The sequence below is a fragment of the Siniperca chuatsi genome, linkage group LG4, assembly GCF_020085105.1.
Source record: "Siniperca chuatsi isolate FFG_IHB_CAS linkage group LG4, ASM2008510v1, whole genome shotgun sequence".
NCBI lineage: Eukaryota > Metazoa > Chordata > Actinopteri > Centrarchiformes > Sinipercidae > Siniperca > Siniperca chuatsi.
The window spans coordinates 32,570,611-32,590,034 of NC_058045.1; the positions used below are offsets into that span (position 1 = coordinate 32,570,611).

Here is a 19,424-nt window from a genome sequence, read left to right on the forward strand (position 1 = left end):
TTTCGTCACGCCCCTCGCCGTTGTACCCTTCAGCGTTTGTAGGAGACGCCTTCAGAAAGTGCTTGGTTAGGTAGCAGGACGTCCACGCGTCCCCATACAAACGCTAAAGGGTACCGTGTGCGTCTGTGCACGACGCAGAGGGGCGTGACGAAACGTCGCTATTTGACGCCCGGGGAATGAGAACGGGCTGAGACGTCAGATTAATGTAGTGGAGTCAAAAGTACAATATTCCCACTGAAGATACTACAGTGAAGTAGCTCAGTACGCCTCATGTCTTCTGTGAGGTGTACCGGGTTTACTTGGACTCTGGTCGCACCAGACCATGTAAAGGCTGTAGCAGCAAAACCCCCCGAGCGCGCTGATCGGAGCCAAAGTGTTCATCGTTATTCAGTCCACCTTTTCGTTTCTTACGTAGGAAGTAGCTCCGCCGAGAACCGAGAGGAAACAGAGAGCAACACACACGTTTCTGTCAAAGCGTCCGAATGTACATTTGAAATGAAATGGAAAATACTTTAGTTCTGCGTCAGAGGTCTGTGTCCTCCGCTCTGTTCTCCTCTCGGTGGCAAACAGCCAGAATAAAGTCTCAGAGCGCTCTGATGGCTCAGTCATGCGTGGAGGCCATTGTTAAAGCCTGCAGCTGGGACCGGAGAGCGAGGGAGGGAAACCTTCAGGTCCGCTCTCACACCAGGACTTGGTGTTGTTTAGCCCTCAGCACTCCTCCTCCTCCTCCCTGCTGCTGCGTTACTCCGATTACTCCTGTAAACTCTCTGAAAGTAGACCTCAGCCTTCAGGGGTTCATATTACCCAGAATGCATTGTTATGGTTTGTCGTTTGTTGCACACGATCAACCGCAGTGCAGCAACAAGCCGCATGTGCTCAGGGAACCGAGCAACATTCAGTTAGTAAAGAAACACGAAACTAATCCAACCTGTAAAGTTAAAACAAAGGTTTTATTTAGGTTGGCTCCGTAGTAATTACTTAATTAATAATAATTAATTTTTGACCAAAGAGTTCCAGAAACTGTGGAACCCGAGGAACTGATCTCAGGAACTACACGTTGGACGGCAGCTGAAGAACCGTGTTTAGAGAAATGAGGCCGGTGACGGATTGAAGAACGAGTTTCCGCACAGAAAACGGCGACTCGGCGACTCTGCTGCTCGAGTCTGATGTAACGGATGAAAAGGAGGCCGTCTGTCTCCACGGCGACGATCTGCGGAGTTTGACGGTTATTTATTTCTGCTTTAATTAGAACGTAACCGCGGTGCTGGAGGACTTCCTCGTTGAAGAAGCCGCAGTGTCTGTGTTCGACCAATCAGCGACGTCAGCCCTACAAACCCCGCCCCTAAACTTCCCGACCTTTCAGAAAGTACCCCCCCCGACCTAAAACTATCCGACAGGAACTGAATTTAGAAGCCCAGGTTTAGTTCCTGGGAAACGGAAAGCTCCTGCGGTGGAAACGCCCTTTAAGTTCGGTGAATCAACAAAAAGAAAAACTCAAGTAACTGTTTTTTTCTCGCAGTGTGAAAAAAAAAAATGGTTTAAAATATTTTAAAATGTTTAAAATTGTCAACATGAATTTTCTCGAGAGTCAGTCTGATCGGATGTTTAAAGGATTAATAATATGATCAGGTAGTTCGACAAATCAAAATCAGAAAAGTTTAAAACTGAACTAACAGTTATTTTCATTATTGATCGATCTGCTGATTGTTACTTATTAAACAAATCAACACTCGAAAACCCAGAAACGATGGATTCACAATCACGCACAACACAGAAAAACTGCGAATCCAAACAATTAAGGAGCTGGAATATTTGTTATTTTTGCTTCTTCTTTCTTTTTTTTTTAAAGACTCAACTGATTAATCGATTATCAAAACAGTTGCGGATTAATTTTCTGTCAATATAAATCGAACGGTTGCTTCTTGGGAATAATTTCACTGTCCTCACAGAAAACTGTAACTGACATGCTTTATTGCAGGTCACTCAGAAATGATAAAACCAAACAAAACAGTTATTACTCCAATATCATACAGTATGATGTCACTGACTGTTACTTATTATTAATACAGACTCGACTGCTTTGGCAGAATCTGGCTTCAGCTTCTGTTTAGAACTGTTTACACAGTAGATACACATCACAATGAAAACATCCTGCTGGCAGCCATTTGCTTTACAGTTATGTAACAGACAAAAAAAATAATTACAAAAACAAATCTCATATGTTGACCGAAATATCTAAAATTCAGACTGAAGCAGTGGACGACTCGCTTCAGTGCGTTTGATCACAAGCGACATGTGTTTCATCTCCACAAGTAAATCATAAATAGCTAAATTCATCTGTGTCTAAGTTAAATATTCAGAGTCTGGACAAACACTTATTTCTGTCGAGTAAACACATACATCCAGAAGGTCGCTAGAAGCTGGAAAGAAGACACGTTTTCCCGTTCAGCTGCAGACACATGAATGCAGTCGCTGTTCGGTCAAAGCAGCCGTTGTTTCCCGTCAACGGCACTTTACTGTACACACATCTTTGTCGTTTAACACAGAAGTCAGAGCGCTAACGCTGAGTCGATAAAGCCACATTCAAAACGCAGTTTGCAGATCTGAAAGTCTTTGTGGCCTGAGGAGACGCGGTTGAATTCACTTTAGTGTCCAGAGGCTTTTAGGTTCTTTAGTTTGGACTCGACCGGAGGACCGAGGCGTTTTCAGGCTTCTACAAACCCGACTTCATCCACAACGAAGCGTCAGCTCTGGTCAATTAAAGCAGTTTGAGGGAAAAAAAAAAAATGATGATAATCCGTTTTTATGTGTCTACCGGCCTCCTGCCCGTTACAGCAGAGGAGAAGCACTAGCTGATATGTTGCCGTCTATACGCCCGGTCTGCGGAGTTAGGCCTAACTGTGCTCTTTGACCCTGCGGAGGAAGGAGTAAATAAACGAAAGACCTAAGGACAGACAGATGTTTTGGACAGACAGGGTGGACTTCAGACCGCCGTCTCTTGGTCTTCTCTCTGGATCATCTGGTAATGTTGGCGGTTCTCCAGATATTCGGCCAGTTCCCGGTCGTTGGCCTTCTCAGAGCGCTGTTTGGGAGTCTCGCCCTGAAACAGAGACGGGGACATTTAGTCAGATAGGTTTTTAGCCGCGATCCCAGTCCGAGTCCTTCAACCCGGAGTCTCCGCCGATGCCGAGTCCGATCTGATACTTACATGGATGTTGATTAAATATGTATCTGACACAGAAATCACAGCTGAAGCGACTAAACCCGACACCTTACTTTTCACGAGCGTCTTGATCCAAACACTGAAGGTCGTGAGTCAAAACTATTCAGGTGATTCATTCATTGTTGATCTGATGTGACTGAAGGTTTAACTGGAGGATGTGACTCCTGAAACTGACCTGAGACCAGCTGAGGGCTTTATGAGAGACGACGTCTCACTCTGTTGGACTACAGAAACTCTCTGTTGTACAGCGGTGCTGCAGAGCGGAGCGTCCTCCCTCACAGAGGATCTCTGGTCGAGTTCAGACTCACGAACCAACAACAGACAGGTTTACTTCTGTTCGGCCGTCACGTTTCTCAGAATGAACATTAATCAGCGACTGATCGGAGCTGCGGCCGGAGACGTTCGTCTTTCTAACCGAGAAGCTGCTCCCTGAATGTCTCCTGCTCCGAGCTTTGATCACGAGACAGAGAGCCGGAGCCGAATGAATCTGTGTAACGTTATTTTGCACAGTGAGGAAACGCTTCAGCCGTTATTAAAGGCCATCGATCAATGTGGAAGTGATTTGGCGTTACTAGAGTTTGATCGACAGACAGGCGGACAGACAGGCGGACAGACAGACAGGTGGACAGTGTGAGAAATGAAGGCAGAATAATAAAGGGAAGCCTCTCAGCTCCTCTCTGTCCCTGCAGTGAATCTCGGCTCCACACCAACACTGGACACACTGAGTAACACATGAACGCTTTTCACGGAGAGGAGAAGAAGAAAACACCCCTCAGATTATGGGCTGCTTCCTGTTACCACTGGCTTCACCATGACAACGGTGAGCCACGGCCTTTGTGTGAGCCGGAGCGAGGCCGGGGACCCCGCGGCGCTTCGTTTCTCAATGACACACAACATTAATCACTTTATAGAAGTGGGTCAAATACTGCTGGAGATCCATTTAAAGTGCGGTGGGACAGCTCAGGCTGGTGGCCGTCACTGCGCCTGAGAACGCCTCACAAAGCCGCCTCCTACAGCAGGAAGCTGCCACTGCTGAGCGCCACTCATCTAAAACATCACCAATAATCATCACTTCATCCAGTCAAAGAGGGGGGAGGGGGAGTTCTTTCCAGAAAACTATTACGAACTGATTAGGAAATTATCAACAGTTACGTTTAAATCTTAGTGATGAACTGTCATTGTTTAGGCCTCGTCAGCAGCACGGATACACGGATGTTAAAGTCGGCCATTTTGGTGCAGACTGAAGCGTCTCAGCAGCTGCTGGACTGTGATGAGACGTGCTTCATCGTTCATGCTCCCCTCAGGATGAACTGTAATAACTCTGCTGATCCTCTGACTTTCCATCTAGCGCCACCATCAGGTCGACATGTTAACGTGTCCGACACTTTGGTTTCTGACCTGCAGAGCTGCTGGCGTTCCCATCAGCCTCAGCTGCAACATTATTATTATTATTATTATTATTATTATTATTATTATTATACATGTTTTTGTGGTGCTCAAGACCTTGAAATCTGTGGACGATCTTCAGTAACTTCAGGATTTCTGGAAACAGACGCTGCTGTTGAGTTTTTCAAACGTGTTTTTTTGGCGCTTTGAGCTCCACGAGCCGAGTGTCCTATATTCCCGTTATATTCAAACAATGCAGACGTCTCTACGGCCGATATCTCCAAAGCTCTGCAGCTCACACCGAAACTATCCAGGTGATAAACAGCTCTGCAGGTGAGAGGAGACATGTGTGGTTTAGATTTTGGGGTGAACTGCCCCTTTAATAACTTTGCCTAGAGTTACCTTGGCTGCTTTATTAATTTATCATTAACTGAAATAATTTAATAAATTACTTATGGGCTTATTATCGACTCCTGCATGGCTTCAACTTTTCTCCAAGCTTTGTTTTTGAGACATTTAGTCATTTTGCAGACCGAACTCGCATCAGGAGGGAAGAATTTGATTTGCACACAGACAGTTAAACCAGGTGTCACCTGACAGTGTGTTTTACAGGTGAGTGTCTGTTTACCTGCAGGTCCGTCTTCATGAGCGACGCCCCGGCCTCCACCAGGTAGTGACAGATACTCCTCTGACAGGAGGAGGCGGCTTTATGGAGCGCCGTCTCGCCTCTGAAACACACAACAGAAATGTGAACAACACGTAAAAACCGACGCGATAAACTCGATTAAAGGCAGGACAGAAACTTGACTTACGTCTCCTTCTCCGTTATGTCCAGGTGAGATGCGGGCACTACGAGACAAAAACAAGATGCACTGAGAAAAACACGTCATCAGTGAACTGTGTGGAGAAACGCACCTTTATCTTACGACATGAACAACATGTAAGATAGTGGAAGAAATGCACCACACGCCTATAAGAGTGTCTGAACAAAGCCAAGTACATGTTGGATTACAGGAAACCATATTTTAGATACCGTGTGGAGGTCTGGGCCAACACATATACAAGATATATAAATCCACTGTAAATACTGCAGACAAGAGCAACAGGTGATCGATTATAAACGAGGGGGATTCGAGGGAACAAACCAACAGACCGTTCATAAAGTCTTTGTGTTTAAAGCCAAAAAAACTGATCACTGCCTGAAAACGCACAGGAGTTGTTTGTGTCAAGATTTGTTTGTTTATTTATTTGCAAATTTGAAAAAAAATACAATTATTATAAAAGAAAAAAAAATGTATATGTGCACAAAGACTCACACAGGTACAGACACACCTTCATGCAAGTAAAACAAGAGCTTGTGCAGATAAAAGCTCCGACTGCGACAAACTGAAGAGGGACAACAAAAGGACAGGAAGTGTTTAATTATTATTCAGATTAAGAAAACGTATTCAGACCAAACAGTCGGAGGATATGAACTTACTGAGGGATGTTTTATGTTTAATATGCTGTCAGTGTGTGTGTGCTCAGCTGAAAGTATTGGCAGACCAGTTATGAGATATAAGAATCTTTATTGTCCCCACATATTGTAGCTTATATTTTATAAAAAAAATAAATAAACAAAAGAATGAATGAATTAAAATATCAATAAAATATTTGCAAACAAGACAAATTTAAAAAAACACACCGACATGTTCTGCAGCTGTCGGAGCAGGAAGTTAAACTAACCAATCACACTGCAGCGACTAACAGGACGGCAGCTAAACATCTCACACACGCCTGCTGGTAAACTGAGCTGCATCCACAGAATCTGAAACCCCGATGTGGTCTTGCTGCTGCAGTCGTGACACAAGCAGGGGGACGCAGACAGAGACCGAGCTGTCCAAACATCAGCAATACACGGCTGAGGACAGACGTTCCCACGCTGTTTCAGTGCATTAACCATGAGCACGCTGTCAGTGTTTACGCTCATTTCACTGTGCTATAAAATCAGCTTACAATCATCCCGATTCAACTGTTACAGTGACAGTAGCAAGTAAAAGCGTCCCCTTGGACGTTTTCACGTTTTAAAGGGGATTTAATGGAAAAGTGTCCGAACAGCCACACTGAATCCATTTAGACTCAATGTTGTAAAGCAAGACTTTTTAAAGGACCCGTAACACAAGAATAAAACTAATTCATGTATGTCCCGATAACGCCCGGTACCACTCAGTATTCTTGATTTTGTCCCGCCTCGCTGGAATTAAGACTCGGATGTCAGCTGAACGACCGCTTCAGGCCCTTCAGCACCAGCAGCTTTTTATTTACTTTTATTCTTTGTTTTTACTGTAAAGCTCTTTGTAGCTTGGTTTTTAAATGGTGCTACATGAATAAAGTTAGTATTGAATATATTTATTTCTCTATACATAAACATTAAGGATGAGCATTTGCTATTTGCCTTTGAAGGAACATGACAGCAGGGAGCAGTAGAGGCTGAGCTTTCTGTCCTTTCTGCAGGTGCACACTGGAAACGCCTCCAGCCTCAACAGGTCGAGTCAGCTGTCAGACCTTCAGGACTTTGTGTTTTTCTTCCAGCCACCGTGTTGTGCTGCCGGCGCCCCCCAGTGGTGGGAACAGGCTGTGTTAATGTGACCTGGGGAAGTTCCCACTGAAAGTGACACACCAGACTTCACTGGGATTTTGTCACATTTTTCTGCAAACTTCTGCCATCAGAATCATTTGAAACAGATCAGAAAATAAATCACGTAAAAACTCTTTATAACGTGACAGAGATCAGCCAATAAAAAGGAGCCGGAGACAGAGTTCGACAGTTTTCTTTGTTTCAGCTATTTTATAGAAATGTTCTGCATCACAAAACAAGTCAAAGTAAAACAGAAGGAAAAACGGGATTAAAGAAAACTACTGAAACTAATTTATTTGCATTAAAAACAGGTGAAATAATGTCACCACCATTTCTTACTTGTTTTAAATTAAATTAAAGTTTTAGGACTCAATAAAACAAAATGACACAGCTGAATGCAGCCGGAGGGCAGCGCGGGGATGTTTAGATGGTTTCTAGTCCGTCTGTAAAACTGTAATATAGTTGTAAAATAAGATTTGTGATGGCGTGCAAATGCAGAAAAAACCTGACCTTTCAATGACGTCTGTGTGTGTGTGTGTGTGTGTGTGTGTGTGTGAGAGCTGTTTTCAGACTTCTCCACGAGTCTCTCACCGTTGTCAAGGAGGTACTTGAGGATCTCTTTGCTGCCGGCCTCCACAGCGTGGTGCAGCAGCGTGCAGCCGGCGGCGTCCTGCAGCAGGAGGTCCGCCCCCTGCTGGTGGAGCTCCATCAGCTGCACGACAGACAGACAGGCAGACAGACAGACAGGCAGACAGACAGACAGGCAGGCAGACAGACAGACAGACAGACAGACAGGCAGGCAGGCAGGCAGGCAGGCAGACAGACAGACAGACAGACAGACAGGAAGGCAGACAGACAGACAGACAGACAGACAGACAGGCAGACAGGCAGACAGGCAGACAGACAGAGTCACTGCGCCATCGATTTCAGTCTCTGGCATTAAATAAACGCAGAATCGAGCTTAAAAACTTCAGTCCCGCAGGAACAAACTGAAAGTAAAATATGGTTCAGAGGAAATGAGCGGTAAGATTTTTCGGTTTACAGACTCACTCTGTTTAGGTCTTCAGTCTTGATGCAGCTGATCAACGCTGCATCTAAAAAAACAGAAACATTATGAATTACAGTTCAGCCACATTTTCAACAACATGAACTCCACGTTTCCGACTCTTTAACACAAACAAACGTAGCAGTTTGGATACGGCCACGAGCTGCAAGCAGTTCAATCAGAGGGATTTTCACTTTATAGATTGTTTGATTTGAATCATTTTAGAGGCATAAAGAAAGAAAACTAAAAGCATCAGAAGAAGGTTTTAAAAATATACATTATTTTATGTATATTTCTGACCTCTAAGATTCATCTTGTGGGCCCTTGGCAGGGCCCCGAGCCTCAGCCTGAGAACCTCTGAGCATCAGACGGTCAACACAACGCAATCTTTCCTGATTTTCTAAACAATTTGTCTGAAAAATGAAAACTACAACGCAGCCGGGTAATATTCTTCTGAAAACACAGGTGTAGAAAACGATCCGGGACGCCGGGTCTGCCGTCCCGACGCTCAGTTCGCTCAGAAGAGGAAAGAAAAACATTTTCAAAAACTTGTCCTGTTGAAGTGCAACAGAAAACTAAAGAACTCAGGAATCACATCAATCTAATCATCAGTACTTTTTTAAACGTAATGTCCACCTGAAGCACTTTTAGTAAAGCTTTATAACCTTCCTGCCACAGAGACGCAGGACAGATGTTAGGATTCTCAGAGGACATAAGCTGTCAGCAGCTGGAGGGCTTGTTGCGATGACTCTCTCCCCTCGCAGCTCACCTTCATCCCTCCATTTCCCACATTTTGTTTGTCGAGGACGGTTTTATGGTTCCAAGACATTCAGTAGAAAGTTCTCTAAATACTTTCATTACTTCAGAAATCAGTCACAGCGTTATTGTTCAAGAGTTGCAGCTGCGGAAGCACCAACATCAGGAAGCGTTACCTTTCTCGGGGTCGGGCGAGGTAGCGCTGGAAGGACTGTGAGACAGAGAGAAGCAAAAGAAAACGTTAGACACGAATCAGTCGGACCTGAACAGACGGAGCGGCTCGCACACTGAACGGAGGCGTACCTAATGACGGGGCTGAAATCAGCGAGGGTGGTATTGGAGCGATGGACATTGAGAATCTTTGCCCCCCTCCTTCGGATCACATACAGGACAAGATGCACAGGTGACAGGATCAGTAGCAGCGACAGCACATGGTGCCAGCAGTGTTACAGCACGAGGTACAAGAAGTGTTTCAAAGCTGACAGTGTGGCACGCACACACACACACACACACACACTGATAACACTGTGACAAGACAAACAAAGTTAATTTAGTTCCTGTTTGGGTGAAATAATGAAGTTATCGGAGAAATGATTTCCCATCGATGTGACATGAAAATCTCACAGTGGTGGAAAGTACGTTTACAGTTTTTTGTATTTTACTTGCGTATTTCCATTTTATGATACTTTATACTTCTCTTATCGGAGATAAATGTAGTTAAGTAAAAAGTACAGCTGGTTACTTTTCAAATGAAGACTTTCAGAAAATAAGATTATAAAAAATGATGCATTGCTACAAATTCAACTCACCAACAGCATGTAAAACAAAGATATACAGTGGCGTGCAAAAGCATTCATACTCCTTGAACGTTCCCACATTTTTTCACGTTACAACCACAAACGTAAATGTATGTTACTGGGACTCCATGTGATAGGCCAACACAAAGTGGCGCATAATTGTGAAGTGGAAGGAAAATTATACACGGTTTTCAAAGTGTTTTTTAATTTAATTAAACTCTGAAAAGTGTGGCGTGCAAAAGCATTCAGCCCCTTTACTCTGATACCCCTGAATAAAATCCAGTGCAGCCAACTGCCTTCAGTAGTCACCTAATTCGTAAACAGAGTCCACCTGTGAGCAATCTAATCTCAGGCTAAATGAGACCAAAATTGAAGTTTTTGGCCTAAAAGCAAGACGCTATGTGTGTGGTGGGAAACTAACACTGCACATCACCCTGAACACATTATCCACACTGTGAAACATGGCGGTCTACAGCAGGGACAGGGGAGCTGGATGGATGGAGCCAAATCCAGGGCAAGCAAACCTGTCAGTCAGGTTTGAGACTGGGCGGAGGACAGTGAGCCTAAACATACAGCCAGAGCGACAACGGCACGGTTTAGATCAAAGCATAGTCATGAGTCCAGACCTCAATCCCACTGAGAATCTGAGGCGAGACTTGATCATTGCTGTTCAGACGCTCTCCATCCAATCTGACTGAGTTATTTTGCAAAGAAGAATGAGCAGAAATGTCAGTCTCTAGATGTGCAAAGCTGGTAGAGACAAACCCAAAAAACACTTGCACCTGTAACTGCAGCGAAAGGCGGTTCTACGAAGTCCTGACTCAGGGGGGCTGAATGCTTTTGCACGCCACTGTAACGGGACTACACGGGGCTCAAAGCGCAGCAGGCACCTCCACAACTCAGCAACTCGCAGCAAAACCATCTCGGACATAAACAGCACGACGAGAGGAGACGCGCAGCTTTGACTTGAGGGTGAACCGTCCCTTTAAGTAAAGGATCTGGATGCTAAAGGTCTGACAAAAGCCCTCATTTCATCGCTGCTTCCAGCCAACCGGCCTGCAATCTGTTCAGCTGCGGTTAGAGGAGGGAGGAGGAGAAGAAGAAGAGCCACTGTGGCGTCTGTGTGGTGGGAGGCTGCAGCATCCACAGAAATCACCGCTCGCAAGTGTTTCTTTAGCATTTAACTAAACTAAGAAATGAAACGTGGATCTTCGCTCTGACCTACGAGGAAACAAACTGCGGTTCGCAAGCTGGAGACAACACTGAGCGAGGCACAGCGGGAAATAGCATGTAGAGCAATCTGTGGACGGAGCGTGGATCAGCGTCAGGACGTTTCTGCCTCGCGTTTATCAAACCACTAAAATTAAAAAGGTTTGGCAATTGAGTGAAAGATCAAAGTAAATTTAAGAGTAAAACTTATTTATAAAATTAAAATATTCTCTCAGTTTTCACGGATGTTCCTCCTCTGCCAGCTGGATCGTTATCTTTCTGTCTGTATTTACACACAGAATGAGCTCACACACACTGTGACGATGCTGAGAAACCAGCGCAGCGACCGATTTCTGATGCGCTGCTCCGTTAGTCCAGACCTGTCAGGTGGTCTGGGACCAGGTCTGCTTTCTGTCCCCAGACCTGTCAGGTGGTCTGGGACCAGGTCTGCTTTCTGTCCCCAGACCTGTCAGGTGGTCTGGGACCAGGTCTGCTTTCTGTCCCCAGACCTGTCAGGTGGTCTGGGACCAGGTCTGCTTTCTGTCCCCAGAGTCCAAACTAAACCTGGAGAAGCAGACTTCAGTTTTTATGCTCCAACTCTGTTCTTTTAAAACGTTTGTTTGCCTTTTGTTAAATATTCACACCTCGCACTTCTACTCTCCAGTTCCTTAAGCTTATTTTTAATCTTTAAATCTTTGTGTCTCGGGTACGTTGCCTTTTGTGTTTATTTGATATATTTTCTTAAAACCTTTTATGTAAAGCTCTTCCTCGTTGTTGTTGGAGCTGAACGAATAAACTTGTCTCGGGTAAATTTCCAGGTAACGAACGAAAGTCAGTGTGTGTGTGTTTTAGCTGATGTGTGTGTGTGTGTGCGCGTGTGTTTTAGCTGATGTGTGTGTGTGCGCGTGTGTGAGTGTAGCCGTGTGTGTGCGCGCGTGTGTGAGTGTAGCCGTGTGTGTGTGTGTGTGTGTGTTTTAGCTGGTGTGTGAGTGTGTGTGTGTGAGTGTGTGTGTGTGTGTGTGTGTGTGTGTTTTAGCTGATGTGTGTGTGTGTGTGTGCGCGTGTGTTTTAGCTGATGTGTGTTTTAGCTGATGTGTGTGTGTGCGCGTGTGAGTGTAGCCGTGTGTGTGTGTGTGTGTGTTTTAGCTGATGTGTGTGAGTGTGTGTGTGTGTTTTAGCTGATTGTGAATGACTGTGCGTGTGTGTGTGTTTTAGCTGATGTGTGTGTGTGTGTGTGTGCGTGCGTACCTGCAGAGCGTAGTCTTGGCCGAGCTCTGGTTCAGGGCCTCGGCCACCGAGCTGTCGCTGGAAATCCTCTTCCTCTGACAGTCTCTGGCCCTGAAACACAAACAGAGCTGCTGTTTCTCGTCTCGTCCTGCGCGCCTCGTGATTGGCTTCTGACTCTAAACGCCTCTGAGTGAGCGAGGAGGCAGCGGTCGTCCCGTCGGGTGACTCGGTGACCCGGAAAACTAAACCCACAAAGGGACAAAGGCTCAGGTCAGCGTCTCCATGGAAACAGCCCTTCAGACCGCAGCATTTCTGACGGCTGCAGATAATAACGACCGGCTGTCAGAGCCGCTTCATTCACATCCACGCTTTGTCCAGCAGGTGGCGCTCTGCCCCCACGGGGCCCGCTGGAGGAGCGACGCCGAGGCCCCCAGCACAAGCTGATGTTCTTCCTGACTTATCTGGATAAGTTATGACGCTGAAAAACGCAGTAAAAACGTTCTTGTGTGTGAACAATAAGACAATTTATCGAGCGACCTGCTGAGGTGAAGTGAAGAGCAACAGCAGGAACTAGGACTCACCCGAGGTCTGCCATCTCGTTCTTTTCTCTCTTTTAAATCCTCACAATTTACTTACTCACATGTTATTCTGCAAACATTCAACCTGATATATTTCTAATATATAAATAGGGATTAATAAACGGGGAGGAAATAATGGGAAACTGACTCAAACTGAAACTAAAGTGATCGGTGCAGACAGTAAAGACAGAAATAAAGTCTGATGCAAACAGCCGGCTAAAACTATTATTCACAGCGAGTTCATCAGCAACTCTTCTGATAATCAATTAGTCATTTTTCAAGCATAAATACCAAATATTTGATGGTTCCAGCTTCTCAAACGTGAGATTTGATGCTTTGATTTATTTATATCAAATACGACAGTAAACTGATTATTTTCGAAAGAAGGAAACTAAAATAAATGTAAAAATCACACTAAATGAACAAAGACACGACAAACAGGAGAGAAAATCCAATGTAATACAAATACTCAGTATAGTAACATTTAATTTAAAATTTAATATAAGTATAATTTATTTAAATAAAAGTATATCATTGTTTTATTATAGTAAAGTGAATATCTTTGGGTTTTGGACTGTTGTAAAACAAGACATCTAAATATATCATCTACAGCATTTTTCACTATTTTATACACAAAAGGATTCATTGAGAAAACAGTTGGCAGATTAATCGCTAATTAAAATATAAAGATAATAATAATAATAATAGGTCGGGGCTCTGCTCTGCTTGGTTCCTTTATAAAAAAGTTTTATGAAAACTTAATTTATTTCTTGTGGCTTCAGCTTTCCGTGCTTTTGTTTGTTCTCCTGTGATGATGTTTGTTTCTATGATCTCGTTACTTTTCATTTGCTTTTATTGTTTGTAACTTTGTTTAAAGTGAAGTTTCTTATTATCATAAAATCTTTTTCTATCTTTTACTTTTAATATATATATATATATTTATTGATGTAGTACGTTGATGTTTATAAAATGTCCTGATTTCGGTTGATCACTTCATCACGCTGTCCTGCCTCTCACCTCGGAGCGGGGGAGGATTTGGGGGAGGACGGGGAGCAGGGGAAGGCGAACTGCCTCTGCTGGTCCTGGTGCTCCTCGGAGTCCACCAGGTCAGGCATGCCGGGGGAGGTGCCCACCGTCTCCTTGGCGACCAGCTCCGGGTCCAGGATGTACAGCTCCTCCTGGGAGATCTCCGTCACGTAGTTCAGGTGCTCCTGGAAGACAGGAAGCAGAACGTCAGGAAAGACCTGGTTCAGGCTCTGTGTTCGTCTGCAGGTCGCATCAGGTCTCTACAGTTATTTAGAAATAATAATGTATGTGCTTTTAGAAAAATGGATTATAATTCAGATTCTGGAGCACACTGAAGACGTTTAAAGATGTGTTGAGTGTTATTAGTTACGACTCGTGGCGTTTTATTTATTAAACGATCTATTATTCAAACATTCTTGATTTACGGTGCGTGAAGAAAGAAAAAACTCATTCTGTCTCAAAAAGTGAGAACGCCTGCAGGTTTTAGTGCATTTTAAGCATTAATCGTATCTGGGCACGGATTAAAAGACACGTGTGAACACATCCGGGGCTCTGAAGCCTCCTTTCAGCACAAAGTGACAGCGGCCTTGTTTACACGATATATATACGCTCCAGCTTCATGTTTCAGTGGAAAGATAAAAGAATCTTTGACAGGTTATGTTTTAGTTCAAATGTCAGTTCATTACTGGTTATATTAGAAAAATAACTAATGGCTGGGTTCCATTTAGCTTTCGTCCTTCATGTGTCGATGCAGAAGCACGTCACCCTGCGTCACACCTGAGCTCGGTCGATCCTGTAGAAGCGATCAGCTGTTGTACCTGAGGACAGACAGACAGACAGACAGACAGCAGGTGTCAGGTTTCTCTGCGTGAGCTAAACTCTGCGCTGAGAGGCTGAGAGGCTGCGAGCTGCTCGGGACTCACAGTCGAGGAAACACCACTTCATGGACAACTTCTGTGAAGACAGACACTCTCCCTTCATCGCATCGCAGTCCTGAAAGAGCAGATTGACACTTTGTTAGCTTTCGGTTTCTTTGGGTTTTTAGACTGCTGGTGTGACACAGTACCCCCCCCCCAGTTTTAGATCTCAATAAGCTCTCCGCTCACTTTTATGTAAAAGTCACGACGGCAATCTGAAAGCTGAAACGTTCCTGACACTTTCTGAACTGAACGCTGTCAGATTAACGTGAAGACAAAGTTAAACATGAGAGATTAAACGTGCATCTTACTGCCTTCTAACGTCACTGTGATACGTCACTATCTCAATCTTCAGCTGTGTATGCACACAAAACATAAAACGAGTTTAATCGACTTCAGTAGGAGGGGAGATTCTCTGCGACTACAGCAGCAGTAATAATCTGACCGACTGTCTCTACATGTTCATTCAGTGCAGGAATATCACACACACTGCGTCTCTTTCCATAAATGTGCTGTCATGTTAACAGACCTGCAACGCTGCATATTCCACCCATCTGAACAGGGCTTTGGAAAGAGCAGAGGTACACACACATCACCTGCACACTGGAAACACTGGTTTAATCTGTAAAAATGTTTTGTTTTATAAACTTGCGTTTTTTTAAATGTAAACTCTTGACCTGAAACGTAACCGGTAACACCGCCTGTGAGATGCAGCGCAGTCGAAGTCTAAAGTAGCAGAAAATGTAAGTGCTCGAGTGTAGTACCTAAAAATATGTACAGTGCTGGAGTAAATGTATTTAGTTACTTTCCGCCACTGATAAACATCTTCACACCGTTTGACTCAGCTTTAGATTCGGATCAGACCTGACGAAGTTAAATCTTCATCAGCAGTAAGCACACAGCGACAGCGTCAGTGTGCAGGCTGTATTCAGACAACATGTGAAGAACAAGATGCTTCTAACAGGAAGAACTAAACACGTCTAATCCAAAATATGAAAAGTCTTTTGTGTCTAATAACAGTTTTCCTTTTGCACTTTTGAGAAACATACATGAAAAGAAACATCCAGTTATTGTCCTAGATAAAGTTATTTCAATACGTTTCACCTTGGCTCATTTCGTTTCTAATAACATGATTAACGGTTAATAAATATTTCATCTGTTTACGCGCTGGGTTGATTTTCTTTTGTGGTTTCCAAAGGGAGACATGAGAGAAAAAGTTTGAGAACGACTGAAATATTAAATCTGAGGTGATTCTTTGAACTTGTGATGTTTTACAGTAAATGATGAATTGATTAAATGACAAATAATCAGCAGATTAATAGAAACAAAAGGAGCACGAGCCTCCACTTTTTTGTGAATTCCCTCCCTTTCTGGTGGACAGAACAGATCAATGATTCATGTGAAGAGCTTGCAGCCCTAAGAACATGTCCCCTGTGTACCTGGTCCAGGTTGTCGTGCAGACGCTCGATGAGCAGGCGGCAGGTCTCCAGGTCGCTGTCTCCGGGGACGGTGATCACTCCCAGCGGCGTCGCTGCACAAACAGAGGAAACGTCTGAAACTTTAAAGTCCTGCTACAGTATCTAAACATTATACAGCAATGTTACAGATTGAATCTACAAATTTACAAACAGCTGATATTCAAGCTGAAGTCACGTGAAAATAAATAAATATCAATATATTGTATGTTGGACGTCAGTTTGCAGCTGATACAACTTGTTTTTATCAAGTTTGCTCTCAGCAAACACTGACAATGTGACTCAAGCGAGTAAAGAGCTTCAGTTTCCCTCAGGGACAGATTGACTGTTTGATTAATCATGTTGAGCACATTATTGATCCGTTAACCCTTCACTGACTCACAGGCCTCCCTCAGCTGGTCCTTGTCGTAGTGCAGAGCCTCGTACGCTGCCATGCTGATCCTGTTCACTCTGATCTGCAGCTTCTCAGGAACAGGCTGCTGACTGCACACAAACACACCAACACTTTCATTTATACTGTGAGCTGAACACACACACTCACAGAGACACGACGCAGAGTTAACACACATACATACACAACTTAATACAGCACGATAAAGTCAGGAACAAGGCTCGTACGGTTTGGTAAACATAAACTCACTATAAAGTCACACTCTTTACAGCCCAATGTCTTACTGAAATGTTGATGTTACTACTATGCTAACATGCTGATGTTTAGCAGGTATAATGTTCACCGTGTTCGCCATCGTTTAGTGTGTTAGCATGCTAACATTAGCTAGTTAGCAGTGAACACAGAGTGCAGCTGAGGCTGATGGGAACGCCATCAGCTCTGCAGGTGTTCGGTCAGAAACCAAAGTGTCGGACACGTTAACATGTCGACCTGATGGTGGCGCTAGATGGAAAGTCAGAGGATCAGCAGAGTTATTACAGTTCATCCTGAGGGGAGCATGAACGATGAAGCACGTTTCATCACAGTCCAGCAGCTGCTGAGACGCTTCAGTCTGGACCGAAGAGGTGGATGCTAATAAATCTTGTCTAGTGGGGCTTCCTGTTTTCACACTTGCTCTTAGTGCAGAAGTGGCCTTGTTGCACCATTTTCTTGGTAAATCTGGGCCACAGTGTATAGTGGTTTCCTGTATAGTGGATCAAAGCACAGGTCAGTGTTGTTAGTGTGTTTGTAGTGTGTTCATCAGTGTATTCTTTACTCGTTGAGATGGGGCATGGAGATCCTCCTCTTGGCCTTCTGCACCATGTTGGCCTGGTTCCTCAGGTTGATGTGGATGATGGACGGTGCCAGCTTGCAGGGCTCTCCATCCACCTGCATGGGGATGGACTTGAAGGTGGTGAGGGTCACTTCTTTACACTGATGGAGCCGTTCACCATGACCGCCCACCTGCAGCGTGGCCTGGACACAAACAACCACAGGTCAACGACAGGTAGAGCTGCTGCTGGTGACTATGATCATGAGTCATATACATCTGACCTGAACGCGTGATCTGGTTTGGTGTCTTTGGTCTAAGTTATGATGCCATATAGAGTCGGGGAGGGGATCAATTAAACATTTTCATACAAAGTGTTGAGACGAAAACTTCATTATGTTGGTTTCTATGCAGACGACAATAAAACGTATCTTGAAATATTGTGAGCTCAAGTTTGTTGTTTGGCTTTGTGTAGTACAGGGTGTGATTTCATGTGGTCTGGTGCCTTTCTCAAACTACCCCCGACACCCTCTCCCTACCCACTTCCCCTCCGTTTGCACGTCCACGTGGAAGGACCGCCATATTTAATGTCATCCCAAACCGATTAGGAGGGAGTGAGTCTGCATCGACCAGTCGCTCTGTACAAACGTAAACTGCTTAAAATAAGATTTAAGATATTTAATATTGTCATACAGACATTAACACCTTAAAGGTTACATTGTATTTAGAATCAAATATAGCCTTCTCTAGTCTCAAAAACAGTAGACGTGTTCGTTTGATTGTAAGGTGTTGTATATTTACAGGGACTGTTGCAAAAACCAAGCAGCTTATAAAACAGAATGAAAAACGAGATAAAATAAAGAAAAGCCTCCTCTCATCTTCCAACAGCTGCCGGATCACAGCAACAGGTGCAGCTTTCTGGAAACTTTCTGAATTTCTGTTGAATACTTTATTTTAGGTACATCCACAAATGTAAATGTATTAGGACACAACCCTTATTTGGTTTTTTTATGAGAGAACTAGCACTGCACAAGTATATGAACAAGAAGACAACAAGAAACTACTGAACATTATTGATGCCTTAAAATTATTACAAGAGACCCCTCAGCCATGTTGTTTTATTCTATATTATTGTTTCTGTCTTTAATTAGGTTGCAGTTGTGTTGACATTGAGTTTTCTATAGAGCCTACTGATGATGTATCACTCGCCATTGGCCTGTTAAAAAAAGTTGCCGCTGCCGAAAGATGCTGATATGAAACCATGGTTACGAGAAGTCATGACAGTTCCTGTTTCCGCCAGAAAGAAAGGGAAGTTGGTCCCCAAGCTTGCCGCTGTATTTATAGCCTACACCTTAATGAAGCATGCTTCATTCAGCTGCGAGTGTCGCTACAAACAGAGTACACTCCGTGACGGAGTAGGGAGGGTCCGGTTTGAGAAAGGCCCAAGGTCTGAAGTGGTCTGAAGTGGTCTGGTCGAGTTCAGCTGAGAGCTCACCAGAGACGTCATGGTGAAGCCGATGACCTCGATGCAGCCGTCGTCGTGACGCTGCGGTTCAAAGTCCTGATGCTCGCTGGGGTGACCCCACGGCACGGTGCCGGCACAGTACCTGCGGCACACTCATGTTACTGATCTTTACCGTGTCAGTATGTTAACGCTTTATATTTCCTTCACAGCCAGGAGTCAAACAAGAGTAAACAAATAAATACAGCACTGAGTGTTTAAACATTAACACCATGAGGTCAATGCTCACACGCTTTAACAGGCTAAAGCAAACTGTCTTTTACATTTTACAAAGATTTTACGAAGTGTATTTCTTTTCCTCTCCGGCCGAGCGTACCTGGGGATGTTGAGGAAGAGCAGACACTGTAACTTCATCTCCTGGACTTTGGCCGTCAGGTCTGTACCGTCGCACTGAGGCGGGAGGAAAACACAAACAGGCTCAGGGTTTCATTAAAGTAAGTGTACACA

The 19,424-nt window shown here is 44.2% G+C and overlaps 1 protein-coding gene across 4 annotated transcripts in view; it reads right to left on the minus strand.

The window, feature by feature from the left end:
- Positions 1–1,954: 1,954 nt before the first annotated feature.
- dgkzb (diacylglycerol kinase, zeta b) overlaps positions 1,955–19,424 on the minus strand; it is a 62,362-nt gene continuing 44,892 nt past the window's right edge. For 3 of the 4 annotated variants that reach the window (XM_044192218.1, XM_044192215.1, XM_044192217.1), the window contains exons 18-33: positions 19,294–19,367; positions 18,951–19,062; positions 17,462–17,661; positions 16,639–16,739; positions 16,221–16,312; positions 14,788–14,857; positions 14,642–14,682; positions 13,856–14,049; positions 12,282–12,371; positions 9,331–9,399; positions 9,204–9,238; positions 8,277–8,320; positions 7,818–7,938; positions 5,422–5,458; positions 5,238–5,337; positions 1,955–3,100 (exon numbers count right to left, since the gene is read on the minus strand). In XM_044192218.1, the coding sequence (XP_044048153.1) occupies positions 2,984–3,100; positions 5,238–5,337; positions 5,422–5,458; positions 7,818–7,938; positions 8,277–8,320; positions 9,204–9,238; positions 9,331–9,399; positions 12,282–12,371; positions 13,856–14,049; positions 14,642–14,682; positions 14,788–14,857; positions 16,221–16,312; positions 16,639–16,739; positions 17,462–17,661; positions 18,951–19,062; positions 19,294–19,367 (1,497 nt within the window). In that variant the 3' untranslated portion in view covers positions 1,955–2,983. The remainder of the gene's footprint in view (positions 3,101–5,237; positions 5,338–5,421; positions 5,459–7,817; positions 7,939–8,276; positions 8,321–9,203; positions 9,239–9,330; positions 9,400–12,281; positions 12,372–13,855; positions 14,050–14,641; positions 14,683–14,787; positions 14,858–16,220; positions 16,313–16,638; positions 16,740–17,461; positions 17,662–18,950; positions 19,063–19,293; positions 19,368–19,424) is intronic. The other variant, XM_044192216.1, reaches the window with a different exon arrangement.